This window comes from Fukomys damarensis, unplaced genomic scaffold (genome assembly GCF_012274545.1).
Source record: "Fukomys damarensis isolate Sample0158 unplaced genomic scaffold, DMR_v1.0_HiC HiC_scaffold_38, whole genome shotgun sequence".
NCBI classification, from domain to species: Eukaryota; Metazoa; Chordata; class Mammalia; order Rodentia; family Bathyergidae; genus Fukomys; species Fukomys damarensis.
The window spans coordinates 45,568,861-45,585,176 of record NW_022900950.1 but is presented as its reverse complement, the minus strand read 5'-3'; the positions used below and the strand labels follow the sequence as shown (position 1 = coordinate 45,585,176).

The 16,316-nt window shown below is 43.5% G+C and overlaps 1 protein-coding gene across 1 annotated transcript in view; it reads right to left on the bottom strand.

Annotated features, from left to right (window-relative positions):
- Nucleotides 1-2,714, bottom strand: part of LOC104871245 (guanylate cyclase soluble subunit beta-2) — a 59,067-nt gene extending 56,353 nt beyond the window's left edge. Inside the window, exons 1-2 of the mRNA XM_010637106.2 lie at nucleotides 2,661-2,714; nucleotides 1,474-1,547 (exon numbers count right to left, since the gene is read on the bottom strand). Of these exons, the coding sequence (XP_010635408.1) occupies nucleotides 1,474-1,547; nucleotides 2,661-2,714 (128 nt within the window). The remainder of the gene's footprint in view (nucleotides 1-1,473; nucleotides 1,548-2,660) is intronic.
- Between the last annotated feature and the right edge of the window lie 13,602 nt (nucleotides 2,715-16,316).

Genomic DNA, 16,316 nt, shown 5'->3' with positions numbered 1-16,316 from the left:
AGAAAGCAGACAGATTGTACAAGATTGTAAGAACCATGGGGCTATTTGGAGATATAAATGACAGCAGTAAGAGGTTGTCAGATAGAGCCAGGAAGGAAAAACCAGTAACTAAAGATAGGCTGATTCCAAAAATGGGCATCTAAGATGAATACACTCTTCTCAGATGAAAAAGTAGAAACACCAAATACATACATGAAAAAATGTTCAACATCACTGATCATTCAAGAGATGCAAATGAAAACTATGCTGAGATTCCATCTCACTCCAAAAAGAACGGCTGCTATTGAGAAATCAACCAACAAATGTTACTGGAGCTGTGGGGAAAAAAAAAGCCTGCACCACTGTTGGTGGGAGTGCAGACTGGTGCAACCACTATGGAAATCAGTGTGGAGATACCTCAAAGAACTAGGACTAGAGGTCCCATTTGACCCATTCCTTTGCTGGGTATCTTCCCAAAAGAATTAAAAGCATCATACCACAATTATATATGAACACCCATGTTTATAGCTGCACTGTTTGTAATAGCTAAATCTTGAAAAGAATCCAAATGCCCAAAAGATGTGTGTGTGTGTGTGTGTGTGTGTGTGTGTGTGTGTGTGTGTGTGTTAATATAATGGAGTGCTGTTCAGGCATAAAGAAGGTTAAACTTAAGACATTTCTAGGTAAATGGATGCACCTTGAGAACATACTCTTAAGTGAAATAAAATGAACACACATGTAAATATCACATTGTCTCTCTGGTGTGAGAAACTAAAAGTTAAAATAAGGACAAAACCTAATAAATATTATGAAATAGGAAGAAATTGTTCAAAATTATACAGAACGTGAGATACTTTGTCAATACTTAAAATGTTTTATGCAAAAAAAGGCATATTATTATTAGGAAATGAGCTGAAAGATTAGCAAATGAAAATATATTCATGGTTATTCTCTAATGATTTTTGTTATGAAATTTTATTATTTCATAAAATGACCTTTATATTTTCTTTATTAATGTCTACTTGTAATACATTAAAATAAAAAGTTTTTAAAATTAAAGAATATCTAAGGAGTGATTCTGACCATCTTTAAAAGGGATACCAGCAACTTCATTTATGTGTAATGGAAATAATACTGTTGCTTTCTCTTCCATGATTCGAAAGAGAAAAGGAGAATTCATCCATGAGATAAAAGTAAGAACAGCCATGTTGGAATTATTTACCTGGGGAACCTATTTTAGGTTTGGTTACAGGAACAGAGACTGATACTTTCCTTAAGGACAATTAAGCTTTCTCTACATCTAGTTCATATGTTGAGGGTACTTGAATTAGTCTCCCTAGTAGCTGAGTCTCTTTAAGAATAAAATTATAATAAGTGAATCTATTTTACTAACTAGCTTTATCTAGAGGTCAGTAAAAATCTATAACCCTTTAAAAAAATTACAGGCTTGCCAGTTACTGCAAGGATACATCAGCTTTCCTTTAATATACTTACTTCAGTTTCTCCCACGTCTCTTCACCAAATTTCTCTATCACAAGAGACTGAAGGCAAGTGTTGATAAATCCATACTAAAATATAAAACAAAAGGGAAAATTTGTGTAACAAAACATGAAATTATTTGGGAAATATGCAATGTTGTCCTTGCGGAAACCAACTCCAGGGATGGTGAAACTTTTAGAGCTTTCAGTGGTAACAAACAGCTCCATCTGGCACGAGTGCCCTAGGTTTGCCACCACGGAACCTTTTCCTAGTTTCTCCTGGTTTTATTTGTTTAATACCTGGGCTTACTTCCACCTGATACAGGGAAAACGTCACAGCCCACCACTTGTGTTGCTTCCATAGAGAAAACATATGTACTAAATCTCCAAATTTCCATTCAGCTTATTATCATAGGGGGTTAAAGGAGGGGCTTATAGCTCATATTAACCCTCTCTGGGACAGGAGCTGGCTGGGGAAAAGAGTTTAAAGACAGTGGCAGAGCTGGTGTCTGCACATGGAGAAGAGGAAGGGCGCACACCTCAGGTTAGATCCAAAATGGAAAGAACAGTTTTTTTCTTTATCAAATGAACTTAGGCCTGGATGTGTGTACAGAGAGGTAAGAATGGAGGAAAACAGAGGGAAAGCCAAAGAAAGATGGACCAGGGGTGTAGTTTGCTGGTAGGGTGCTGGCCTAGCACATGTGAGGCCCTGGGCTCCATCAATTAGCACTGCAAATAACTAAATAAATGAGCCAGATTAACAGAATGAACTTTCTTCTAGGTACTCTTACCCATCTGTGCTTTCTTCTTTCCCCCATCAGAAAAGACAGGGCAAGTCCATGGCTGCCCCTGCTGAGTGGGGAGCAGCCCGCTCCACCCTGGCTATCCCACTATCCTCAACTCGGGGCTTCTAACCTAAGGGTCTGTGGGGCAACTGAATTGTTTGAAAGCACCAGGTCAGCTGAATTGTTAGAGGGTTTCTTATTACAGTGAGGAATCCTTTGGTCCCACAAGTATCAAACTCAAGATTCATTTTATACATTCCAATTTGCATAGATAGGAATTTCTCAAAGAAAGAGACCGCAGTGCCAACAGAATAGAGGAGACGCTCGTTTCACACAGCTCCTTTCTGAAAGGGACACTAAGGCCTCCCCGCTCCCTCACAGTGAGTGTTTCCTATTTGGCCACATCTCCAGTTCTCACCATCGTGTTATCTTCATACTCAACTCCACCTCTCTCTATCTCTATCTTCCCCATGGCTGGCGCCCCAGCCTGGCACTCTGGGCACACTCTGGAGCTGTCTTCTCGTGCTTCACTTTGGCACCCATTTCTGCAGCCTTGGACTCAGCCGAAATACCTGCCACCCTTCCTCAGACACGTGTGGTATTTCTGCAGTGGACAAGGCTCTTCTTTCCTGCCAAATCACAAGCTTCTTGGGGTGAAGAAGTCAGTGTCATCTATCTATATTTTGGTTAAGGTACCAAGACAGTGCCTGGCATGTGGTAGATATTCAATAATTACTTATTGGGTAAGTAAATTCTCAGTTGAAACCTTGAGTCTGAATTCAAGAAAAATATTAAATATTCCCAGGCATTTCAAATCAATCAAGATTAACAATTAACAAAAATTGCGATTGTTTCTCCTACTGATCCTGGTAAAAGAACACTGGCTCAGATGAAAGCATCACACTCACTGCCGTAAATCCAAGTGACTGATGCTGCCTTCCGCTGTGTAATGATGAAAACTGAGGCAGAGAGTAATCCTCAGGCTGCTGTCGGATCACAACCCCACCATAACCATGTAGAGCGTGTACCTGGTGGGATCTGTGGCCCAGCAATTGCCTTTGGTAGTCGCGACCCCAAAAGCAGTGGCATAGCTAAGCACCAGGCGTTTGAGCTTCTGGGTCGGAGAGAAGCCAGCTCTCCCTCTGCGGATTATCAGCATGCCTTCTCCTGCCCACTGAAATCAGAGTACTTTACTTCTAGCAAGAGCAAAAAGGAGAAACTGAGGCTGATCCCACATAACGTGTGCAAGGTGCAGTGGGGCCTTGTCTTTTGTTGCTCATGTCCTAGACCCAGGTGGCAGGGGGTGCTGAGTGGAACTTTCTCCTTCCTTCTACATTCTGTGGTCTGGTGGAAAAGGGCAAGTATCACTAGCCAGTACTGAAGTCCACCAACACTCTGGAACTCACATCGTACACCAACTAGGGCAACTGGCAGGCCAGGGTTCTCAGCGGCTGGTGGCCCCTGAATCTTCCAGGCCTAAAAAGTTAGACTTTAGGCCTACTTTTCTCATCTCTGAGAAACATCAGTGTTCAAAAGAAATATTAAAACCTCTGAAAATGTTAAGGGTTTGCAACATTCTTCTCCTGTAAATGTGACTTTCCACATGCCCAGCCTCACTGTGGCAGCCTACTGCCTGGGAGTAAGGCTCCACACCACAGCAGAGCCTCAGTGAGCCCAGACACATGGTGCAGCTTAGAGGGTTCTGGAGCCAAATGGACTTCTGTCTCTGTGCCTTATTGCTGTGTGTCCTTGGACAAACTGCCTAACCTCTCAGAGCCCAGTCTGTTCACAAGCTAAGTTGGAAATAATAATGTTACTCTGTTGGAAGACTATTATGAGGTTATAGAATAACAGTTCTCAAGTCAGACCAAGAGGGTCGATTGCTGACTCCAAATTTTACTCTCTGTTTGACTCTGGCCCTTTATGCAATCTTACTCACCTTCCATTATTTCTTCTGGAAAACAAAGACGAGAATGGTGCTTTCCTCTTAGTTATAATAGGTATAAAAGCACAAGGCACATAGCAAGTACCCTAGTGGTTATAGCCATGCTTCTTAGAGAACATGCAATTTAAACAGTAGGTATTCAACCAAAGAAAGCTTAATAAGGCCATCAGAACTGAGGGTGCTGACCGCTGCTTACCATGTTGCCCAACAGTTTATCTTTAGGTCCGAGAGATTGTGGCAGACCCCAGGCTCCTGATCTAGTGGTTCAGTTGAATCTGTGGCATCTCCAGAAACTGGTGTTATAGACTGAGGGCGGTCCAGAGGGAAATTAGGAACTAATCACGGGTTTCCGAGCAAGGTGTCCATTATGAACTCTTAGTCACCTGGGGAGTAAAACTTAAATTGCCCTTGCCCAAAAGCAAGTGGGGCTTGTTATCTGGCACCCAAAGGGATGCCAGACTCTCAGGGGTTCCACCTGAAGCCTGCAGCACTTCCCTGAGGTACCAACACAACAGCAGGGCCACCCTGCCAGCATGGAGCCAGTACCCAGTCAAACAGGAACTGCAGAGCACTGGGAGGGGCCCTGCTAGTTTGCTACCTGTGTGGAGGACAGACCTGAAAGAGGACATATCCTGGTCCTGCTGGGCGCTCAGGCTTATCCTCTGTTCCCATGGAACCCAGGTGCACATTCAGGAATTCACTTTGCCTCTCTTGTGCCCTGTTCCTCCACAGTGAAGTTGACTGAAATGGGAGCTAGGATTCCTGAAACCCGGCAGGCTTTGGCAAAGTCATTCACCTTTCCATTTGGTGGATCACTTCAGGTCACCTACCTGAGTGGTGTCACCATCATGAGCACCCAAGGAGAGCAGGGGCTGAAGGCATCATCTCTGCTCCCCAATGCTTGAGTCATAAGAGCATTCGGCAGAACCCTGAATTTGACTTCAGAAATGTAAGTAGACTCCTGCAGGAAGGCTGCCTTGTATGTGGGATTATTGGGGGGGGGCTCTAATTAAACAAACCATTCTTTCCAAGAATGACCTGCCTCAACCAGCTGTCAACCCTATGAAGACCCCTGGGGCCTAAAAGCCTTATCCTCTCACCCAGTCTTTGTTCTGTTTCAGGCTCCAATAGGCTGCTGCCAGAGGCCTATTTCCTGTGCATTGCTTGAGGTCAGGAGCCAGAAACTCAGCGGATCACCCAGCCCCATGAATGAGGTCAGTTCCAACAGTTCACCAGCTTTGGTGTAAAAACAAGACTAAAAACAAATACAATAAAACCAAAGGAAAGGGATAGTAGGGCCCAGGCTACAGTGCAGAAGCTGGAGACAGCTGCATGGTTGTAACTCATGATAAGATGGCAGCTCCTGGACCTGACAAGGGCTCCACTGAGGTCAACATCCAGACCTTGGACGTGCCCAGAAAGCAGGTCAACATCTGATCTCAGCAACTCCAGCTCATTAAAAGGTTTCTCTTGGCCCTCCCCCGTCAGAGCCCTGTTCCGTGCAGCCTGCCCTTCTTCTGCATCTCCCTGGTGCTCATCCATTGAGTTTTTTCTGCTTCCTTGTTGGTTACACTCCTGTCTTAACTCCCAACTCTGCTTGTTGGAAGGATCTAATACTCAAGGGAAGCAGTGCATGGTTAAACCCCACTTTGTTCCAAAGTGGGGACTTTTCTTATTCACAAAAGCTGGACTCTGTATGCTGTGTGGAAGGGACATGTGGTCAGGAGGAGAAAAAAATCTTCGGAATAGATGATTTCCATAATTACACTTCTCAGCCTTCACCACCATTCAGCTGACAATTCTCCTTTCTGCCCTGCCAAGTGGGCTTGCTCTAACTCTCTCTCTTACAGCCCCAGCCCCCACCTTGCTTTTTCAAACACTTACAGCCGTATGCTTACATCTCACAATGAGTAAATGGTTAAAAAAAAAATCTCCCTTTTTCTTTTTCATGCAGCAGATGGCAGGTCCCAGGAACTTGGTGGAAATTAGGCTTTCTGATTTTCTAATAAATTTCAGCATCTCACACAAAAAGCACAGCTCATTTTGATTCTGATGTTAAGTACCATATGGCACATCATCACGGAACGTGGCAGCTTGTACTCAGGGTAACAAGGAAGGGAGGGTCTTCCCTATAACAACGAGGTCTAGCGAGTACGGACCAATTGGATCCCGGGGTGAATACATTTGATAATAATATTGTATATGGCAGTGGAGTAATTATCCCTCTTTTATGGTATGTGTTAATTTTCACTGCCAGTTTCCCTAATTACAACTGCTACCCAAAGGACTACTTTTTGTAAATATTCTGTAAACATTTGAAAAGACATAGACAAGGAGAAAAACGTCCCTGGATTTTGAAACTGTCTGGAAAATTGGCTGACGTTTTATATGTTTTTCAATTGCATTAACAGCCAGGGAGGAACGTTCACTCTATGGAAATATTCTCTCTTCTGTGACATCAGGGGCTCTCCTGCCCATACTGTGATCCTTGTTTTAAAGGACATTTTTCACTACCCCTTTCCCCAAAAATAAGGCCTAGCTGGAAAATAATCTGCCTTGAAAACTAGAGATCAAAAACACCAGACCCAAGCTCCCTTTCCTGCCTTACAGAACAGCCACTGAGCAAGAGAATAGTCGTGGCAGATAAGACAAGTCGAGGCTGATTTTCAAGGAAACATGGTGTTTGTTTATCCTAAGTGAACAGTTCCATGAGCTTTGACAAATGTACATATCCTTGTAACTCACACCCCGATGAAGCTGTAGAACACTTCCACAGTCACTGCAGATTCCTTGGAGCCCCTTCTCAGCCAGCACTATCATGCCCAACTACCACTCCCCTGATTACGCTATGGATTAGCTCTGCTCTTGAACTCCGCACACACTGACTCATACAATGTGCTCTCCGCTGTGCCTGCCTTCTTAACCTTAATTCATGTTTGGTGTGTGGATGTCAGGCCTTAGTCCCCAAATTAGACATATGTTATACAAACACAGCCTCACTGATTTGTCTTCTGTGACGTCTAAAGAGATCCAGCAGGGTGGTCTAGGTGTTATGTGCCTGCCTTTTCTTCTTCTTTTTCATAGAACACAACCTTCTTCTTTTTCACAGAACAAGGATGGAAGAGCAAGATATACCATACGGAGGACATTAGAGTAAGTCCCTATTGTTCAAGGAAAGAAATGAGAAGGAAGGCTCACGGTGAAGAATCTGGGAAGAAAATACCCCATTATCTGGGTTTTGAGGACATTTTGCATTTCTAGGCCTTTGCTGCCTTCTTGCAGGTGGGGTGCCCTCTCACAGTGGACGTGTGGCCCCCTTCTAATGCCATCTATCTCCAACTTCTGGGCATGCTGGCTTCCTGCCAAGCCTGCAGCATCAGAGGCTGGTGTCCCAGGTCACTGGCTGTGGCTGCACTGCTGGGCTCCCACACCCCCATGTGAGCAAAGTACCCTCACACAAGCCTACCAGAAACGTAAAATTCACATTCCTTTTGGCTATGGCTTTAAAAACATCTACCAAAAACTATGTTCTCTATTCTTTGGGCTGATGACTAGCAGGCACTCACATAAGAAGGTAGGGGACACCATACAGATAAACTCTGGTGTATATATGCCAGAAAGGCACAGAAAGGTAAATTTCCATATCAAGCCAAGCACAGAAAGGCAAGTTGTGCAGAGGGAGACCTTCATGGACCAGGGACCAGTGCAGGAAAGGGAGCTCAGCTTTACTCATGTAGTACCCGATGAGCCTTGACCCTTGGGGAGCCTTGGTTATTCCCTTGGTAGGACATCTCATTTAAAAATGGCTTCAGGTGGGTGAACTTGGCCACGGGTACAGCTAATAACCAACCATATTTCCCAGGCAGGCACAGTGGCTCTGGTCTCAGCTACTGGGGAGGATCACTTGAGCCCAGGAGCTTGAGAACATCCTGGGTAACAGCAAGATCTTGTCTCTTAAAACAATGCCAGGTTTCTTTCAGATGTATTTTCATATTTGGAACATTGGTTAGCGTGCAGAAACTAGGGCATGACGTATCAGTAAGAATCTTCAGGGAAAAAAATTTTCAGCTGATAGAGCAATTTATTTTTCTGAATGTAAAATCGTTCATTTTTACCAAGCCTCACACTGTTCCTGGTACAAAGCACTTTCCATGTTTCAGGATGAACCACACGTAATTGCTATTTCCGAAAGTCAAAGACTAACAAATATAAGCAGTTTCATTTGGCTCTGCTTGATATTCTTTCCCCCTTACCACATGCCTGCAGAAGTGAGTCCTATTGTCATTGATTCCCTGGAAAGATGGGAACATGGAGATAAAGAGAAGTTAGGTGGCTTCCTTGAGGCTCCACAACTTAGCTAAGAGTGGAGCTGGTATCTAAATTCAGGCTCTGTCCCACAGTGTTTCCAAGAAAAGAATAAATAGGGCTGGTATTAATCCCCCAACCCAAAGAAGTTTGGGCCTATTTTAGAGTCAAGTGGTATCTTCAAAGAAAACAAAAATCTTTTTTCCAGGAAGGACAGCTCTCTGTCTTGTGTAGGCTCATCTTCTTTCATCTACCAACAGGCAGACGGCGTGTGGTTTATACATGGTCTCCGCTGCAGTGTTCTGAAGAACTGGAGTCTGAAGATCACACTCTGAAACCTTAACCCAGGCAAAGAGCAGGAACAGTGGCAATCAGCGACAGGGCCCAGATCGCCTCCACTACAGCCAACAGATCCCTATTTGCTTTGGGTGGCAGTTGACAAGGATATCTTTCAAGAACAAGAAGGCAAGGCTGTTTCAGTTTAAATTTAAACTTTTCAGTGATATGCAGAGGAACCTCGGGATTATTGGGGAGGGAGCGCCACCGTGTGGCCAGAGTGCCGCATACCACTGTGTGGTTAATCCCTCCGCCGGAAGTCCAAGGAGTTGTTGACTTTTTTCCAAGGCCTGCAAATCCTAACCATAGGAGGAGCGCGACTCAAAGGTCTGGATTAATCATGAAGAAGTCTTCGAGTAGCAGCTCCCCTCCGCGTAAGATGAAGCTGTGATCTACAGCCGTTGAGGTCCTGTGGCTTCAGTGTAAATACGTGTTTGCGATACATTACATTCAGAAATCAGGTGAGACTGGGGTGAGAAGGCAAACCCTGGCAGTTGAGGTAAGGGCTCATTTAGGACCATATTTATGCTTCCGTTTCAGGTGATCTTGATACCACAGGGAAGGAGGTACTGTACAAAGGATTGTCATCAGCTGATTGCAACTTGTCCATGGTCGCCTTTTGAGAGCCCTGATGATAATAGTAGCTGCGGTGTTGACTATGGTCACTGTTCCCCGGCTGCAGCTCTGAGTGCTTTTCTATCATCTTCCTATGTGGAGCCAGGGCCGTATCGGCCCCATGAAGATACTCAAGGTCATTATATGATCACGTTACAAATAAGCGCCAGGGCTGCAGTAGTTGAGCAGCAGATCTGAGGCCATCTGGACAGTGAGCATAAGAGTTGCTGTTTTTAGAGCGTGTTGCAAAAATTTTTAAATACCCTGACAGCGAATCAACATTCTTTTATTACAACTGTAATTAACAATTAGTGTAGAACACTTTTTTTCACACTAAGTTTATCAGTACATTTAGAGCAAACAATAGTTACATTTATCATTGGGATCTTGTACTTGTACATGATATGTCTTGGTTCTTATTTTTTCCCCATACCCCTGCCCTCTCTTCACCCCTTTCACCCTTCCCTATTTATAAAGACTTTGTTTTCATTTTTTCCTTTTTTAAAATTTTTTCTTTTCCTTTATTTCCTTTCCTCTTCCCTTCCCACCTCCCCTTTAGCCATTTTCTTCCTATTTCACATTATCAGTTATACCATTTGAACCTTATTTACACTTTTAGGTTTTCACACCAAAGAAACTATTCAGTATTTACACAAGTGTGTCCTGTTTACTTCACTTAAGGGTATAGCCTCAATGTGCATCCATTTAGCTATAAAAGTCTAGTTTCTCATTATTTATGGCTGAGTAGTACTCCATTTTATAGAAAAACCACATCTTTATTAAGTCTCCAATAGATGGGCATTTGGGTTGTTTCCAAGTTTTAGCTATTACAAACTGTACCACTATAAACATGGGTGCACATATATCACTGTGGTAGAATTCTTTTAATTCTTTTGAAAAGATACACAGCAGAGGAATAGCTGGTTCAAATGGAACCTCTAATCCTAGTTCTTTGCGGTATCTCCATACTGATTTCCACAATGGTCACACCAGTCTTCACTCCCACCAACAATGGAGAAGGGTTCCTTTCTCCCCACAGTCCCACCAGCATTTGTTATTTGTTGATTTCTTGATAGCAGCCATTCTTACTGGGGTGAGGTGGAATCTCAGTGTTGTTCTCATTTGCATCACTCAAATGACCAGTGATGTTGAACATTTTTTCATATATTTATTTGCTGCTTTTACTTGTTTGTCTGAGAACCAGACACTTTAATGGGTGTGAATTCATTTAACCCTCACCATAAGTTAAGAAGTGCCTGATTCACATTTGAGGAAAAGAAGTACTACAGAGCCTTACTCAACTGCTGGAGCTGTGGTCTCTCCAGCTTGGAGGAGACACTGGGAGAATGAGGAAAGGGGTAGCTTGTGACCTGAAATCTACCTGAAATCTCAACCCTATGCAGGCCAGAGACCACCCAAGGAAAGGGGCATCTAAGCCAGGCAAAGACTCCAGCTGCCTGTGGGGCCCTGTCTGCACTCAGCCACTCCCCAGGAGAGTGAGTATTAGAACTACCCCAAGCATCTAGAGCTGGGTCTCATGAGTAGAGTCGCTAAGATGTCCAGATTGTGTGCAATCCCATTTTGAATCAAAATCAAGACTGCTTTCCTCACCTGGCATTGCAACACGCCCACAGCCCTGCAATGCCTAAGCGACATCCCTTTCCCACTCTGTTTCACCCTTCCGGCACTAAAGCACTTTCCGTGCCTCTTCTCATGCCTCCCTTGCTCCTACTCTGAATGTTCCTTAGCCTTAGCCAAATGTTGGCTGCTCCAGAGTACAGTCCTCCACCACTCTCTCCCATAGGTCTCCGTACTGTCATGACCTCATCTCCACATGGCTTTGGTCCACTGCTGCACTGATAGTTCCCAGTACTACACCTCCAGACCCAGCCACTCCCCTGAGCCCTACACAGAGATATAATTTCCCATTGGAAATCTCTACTTGAGAAAGTTAACATTCAAAATAGAACTTTGCCTTCCCCCTGCCTAAAACCTCTGCTAATTTAATTAGCCTCTCTTTAACCCAGCTTCATAAATAGAATCCCCACCACTCCTTCCTCAGGCAAAAGCCCCTATCTCCACATCAAATTCACAGCTGGCTCAAATGCCGGTAAGTTCTGTTCAGAACTGAGCGTAAATCTAATCTTCCTTCATCATGTCCGTTCCTCTCTCCTTGATCTCAGCCATCGTTGTCTCTTGTTCAAACCACTGCAGAGCTGCCAGGTTGTCTCCCACCTTCTCTCCTGACTTCACAGTCCAACCCCACCCAGTGGCCAGCATCACCTTTTATGAAATCAGATGGAATGATTTTGTTGCTCAGAACTGCCTAGAACTCGCCAGAACATTTCTGTCTGCATTTTCATGGTGCCGCTGATACTGACCGTTTTTTGTCTGCACTCCTCTCCCCACATTTAAATGGTCTAACAGCAGGGATTGTGTCTCATTACTCTGCCTTCAGGGCCTGGAACAGTGCTTGGCATGTGGCAGTGGTAGTAAATAAGTAGTACCTTGGGAATGAATTAATGATAGCTTTGGACCTATACAAATGTACTACAGGCCTCTAGCACAGCTTTTCCTTTTTATCCCTGGCTCTTTTACATCTGTATGCCCCTGCTTTCCTACAGATCTGAGCTCATCCTTATTTCATTCATGCATTCAATGTGTCCTTAAGTCCATCAGAAAGTCATTGGTGTGGCTCTGGGAACAAATTTGAAATGAACAAACTAAACTTTCATTCTCATGAAACTCAGTCTGATCAGCACCTTGTGTGTGCACACTTCCATGTTTTAGGTCAGAGTGAACACAATAAAAAGGACTCCAGCATGGAGAGGTGAGGTGAGGTGGTCAGAAAAGGCCTCTCTGAGAGCTGACAGGGACACATTTGAGCAGATGAAGCCATGAAGGATCTAGAAAGTCCTCCCCAAGCCACCCTGGCTAGCTCGGACTCTCCTATGACAAGTTTCAGTGCCATCAAGGGCCTCTGCACAGTACAATTCCAATTTGCACATATTAACATTTCCCCTTGACCAATGTCTATCTCACTCAATGAACTGAAAGCTCTGTGAGAGACTCTGTCTCTATTACAAGATCAGACACAGGACTGGGATAGGGCACGTGCTCATAATTCTTCGTCAGATGACAAATAAATGGATAAACACACAAGGATATTCCCCCCACGAGCACATACTCAAGGTGCTGGCACCTTGTATGACCTGGGAGGTCTACAAAGACATCCAGCAGCTTTTACCTAGAAGCCAAGAGCCCCTGAGGATGCAGCTGAACTGCACAGGGACCATGGCGTGATCTGACCAAATAAGGTGAGAGCCAAGAGTGAGCACCAGTTTCTGAGGAGGAGGGAGATCAGAGAGGGTGGAGAATTTAAGCAGGCAAGGAGGCAGGCAGGAGCAGGTCCAGAGCATGAGAGCCGCCTTCCCTAGGACATGGGCAACTTGGGTTTGGTTTAATATCACATTTCAGGGGCCCCTTGGGGTTCCCCCAGCCCCCAACTCTCCTGCGTCTTTCAAGGCCTCTGCTTCACCCCTGCACTCTCCACCTTAAAAGCAAGTATAGGCCTCTGCCCCTATCCAATCCACTCAACACTCCTCTGTCAGCTTCCTCCACCGTCCAGTCTGATCTTCCGTGGTGCTCAAAGGAAGTCCTTCTTGCCCATCAGTCAAGGGCTTCACCTTCCTACACCCTACCTTCTCATGACTGTTCTGTCCACTGTCCTTTTGCATATCACTGCCCTCGTGAAATGTGAGCCTCCATTCACCTTCTGAAGTCTAACTCTATCTTCCAAGGGTCGCCTGTAGCCAGGAAATTCTTCCCTAACCTTCAAGCTCCATGGCTTGATCCCTTCACTGAGCTCTTCTTGCAGGCAGACAGAGATGTTTAGTGAAGCATCGGGTGCTCAGCTCTGTAGAATCTGGCTTCATCCCATTTCTCCCCTTTGGATCGCCAGCTGCTGAGGGGCAGAAAGCATCTCTTAAAGCGTCTTTTGCTTGGTGTACATCAGCTGTTTAATGAAAATTTGATGAACTGATTAAAGGAAAGCATCACACTTGGCCAGCTGCGGTCTTATCCAGAACTATTGCCCATTCCTCATCCTTACAGGAATGAAGGGCCATGTTCTTCCACTTGGGAATTTTGTGTAAACAGTTGCTGAAATTGGAACATGTCACACAAGTCAGAATTTCTCTTTAACAAAATTATAGGGTAGAAACTAGAACCAATGGAATCTGGAATGACAGGTAGGTCTGAGTTAACCCCACATGCTCGCTGTTATAATCAAGTTTAGGAAATGGGCTGGATTCATAATAATGACTACAACATCTTGCAATACTATGTATAGTTGGCTGAATAATGGCCTCCCAAGATGTTTCTGTCATAATCCCCAGAACATGTGAATGTTCCTTTATATGGTAAAAGGGATTCTGCAGATTTTATTGAATGGAGGATCTCGATATGGGAAGGATGTCCTGATTATCCAGGTGGGACTAACAGGAAGGAGATTAGAGTGCACAGTTGAAGAGCTGAGTATAGAAGCTAGAGATTGGACGGGCCAGTGATTTAGCTCAGTGGTACCATGCCTGCCTCGCACCCGCAAGATCCTGAGTTTGATCCCCGGTACCAAAATTTTGAAAAAGAAGCTTGAGATTGGAGAAACAAAAGGATAGGTCACCCACCAAGGAATGCAGACCACTGCCTAAAGCTGGAAAGGGCCAGGAGATGGATGCACTCTCCTTACATCCCTGCCAATAATTTGACTTATCCTAGTGATGTAGGAGAAATACAGCCCCCAACCTGCTAGATGTCAGACTGCTGAGTTCGTGTCCCCTGAAGTCAAAGAATGAATTCCAGAGAACAAAGGAGGTTAAGAGAAGGAAAGGTTTATTGAGAGACAGGAAAGTCCCAGAAGTGGTTGACCACTGAGACATTTTGTCATGGGTAATTTATACAACAGTCTCAAATGTGGGTACAGTGTGGGTCAAACTATAATCAAACAGATTACAAGTATAGCAGTTTAGCTAATATTGATCCAATAGAGAAGCAGGGCACGTAGCAAGGCTATGTGACTGATGCTATGAACCTTGGCTTACCCATGACTTCTAAAACAGGAACATTTTGGGAAGGAATGGGTCCAAGTGTTCCATTGAGCCACCTGGGTATCTGATGTATATCTGGACTTAATGGACTGGGTGGTAGGAATGACAGTGTACTGCAGTCTTAAATTCTGCTTATCCCTTAGGAAAATGTGTAAGTCAGGCCAGTGTGACTTTATCTTGAGGCCCTGCCTTCTTCAAATGTGCCTCCAGACACAATTCTGATATTCATATTTTTACTGACTTCTTTGAGAACTGAGTCTCTCTCTGACTGTATATTAATTTCTATCTAATTTAGCTGTGTATAATACCAGTATGGCTAATTTTGATTTGTCTGACTTCCAGTCTATAATACAATAAACTTGTGAGTTTTTAAGTTTTAAATTTGTGGCAATTTATTACAGTAATAATAAGAAAAAAGCCCATTATGAAAAGGCAGCCAGTGAAGAGGGGGATTCGGCCTCTTGTGAAAATCACTCTAGACTCTGTGTCTGAGTGGGCAACAGAAAGCTCTGTCCTGGTAGCCCTGTTCCCAGTTGTATGGCAACCAAGCAAAGGGATGGATACACACAATTTTAATCAGACTAAGGGCTCTCATGCACTTTCCTCTATGAAAGAGAAGACACTTTGTGGTGAGAGCGAGACACCAGTGGCTAAAGAACAAGCCAGGTGCCAGAGGATCCCACCCTCTTTTATTGACATTCTGTCTAAAGCAAGGCGGATTTTCATGTATACAAACTGAGACAGACTTGGGAAAGAAGCCAGAGCTGCTCATATAGTACCCTAACAACCAGCTAATTCCACTGAATAAAGAGTCAACTCAGGGGGACAAGAATCAATCGAATCAGCTTGGTTTTCCAAATTGACTTTTATTGTTTTAGATTTGATTTATCTCAAACCCAACAGATCCTAGTCCACATTCCTCAGGAAAAATCCAGACCCTGGAGTTCATTACCAACTTCAAAGATACAAAAATCATTCCAAAAAACAAACCAGCATTGTTTCCAAACCATGGAATTTTTTAGGCAGGCTATGTACAGTCTTATTAGAGACAACAGCATACAAAATATGAAGCGAGACAAAAAAACACAGTTTCATGTCCCATAAGCAATAAATGCTTTTTTTTTTACCCCCCAAAAAAGGATCCCAAACATCTTCTCTTTTCTGATTTTTTTTTAATCCGTGAAAGTAAAATGTACATAGTGCCTTCACCACATAATGTCAGGGAGGATCTGTGATAAACTAGTTTGATAAGAGGCAAGTTTATTTCCTATAGAGAATTTTCACACTGAGACCTTGAATAAGGCCACATTGGTTGGGAGGTGGGGTTTAAATGTGTTTAAATGCTTTAATGCAGTTTATAAAACAAATTTTCTAAACATTTATTTTTCAGGCAAGCTTCTGGCTATAGTTGGGTAAGTACAAGCAATAAAATGAATGCAGTTTCTCAGTCATTGGCATTGGCACTCCAAAAATAATAAAGAGAAAAAAGACGTATTAAAATATTTCCATTATGTTTTCATTCCTGAAATGTATTGATATAAAATTTCTAAGAATTTGCAGAATTATTAGTTCTGTTTTGATGTGTCCCCCTCTGCCCCACCCCTTAGAAGTTAAAAACATGTAGAGTTAAATAATCAGACTCACATAAATAAAAGGTTTTTTTTTCCCTAAAAAACAAGAACTGATCAATAAGAGTATCATCACACAGACCTGGCAGAAGAAAAGGTTTTATTCAGTTCTCACACAAAAAAAAAAAAAAAAAAAAAAA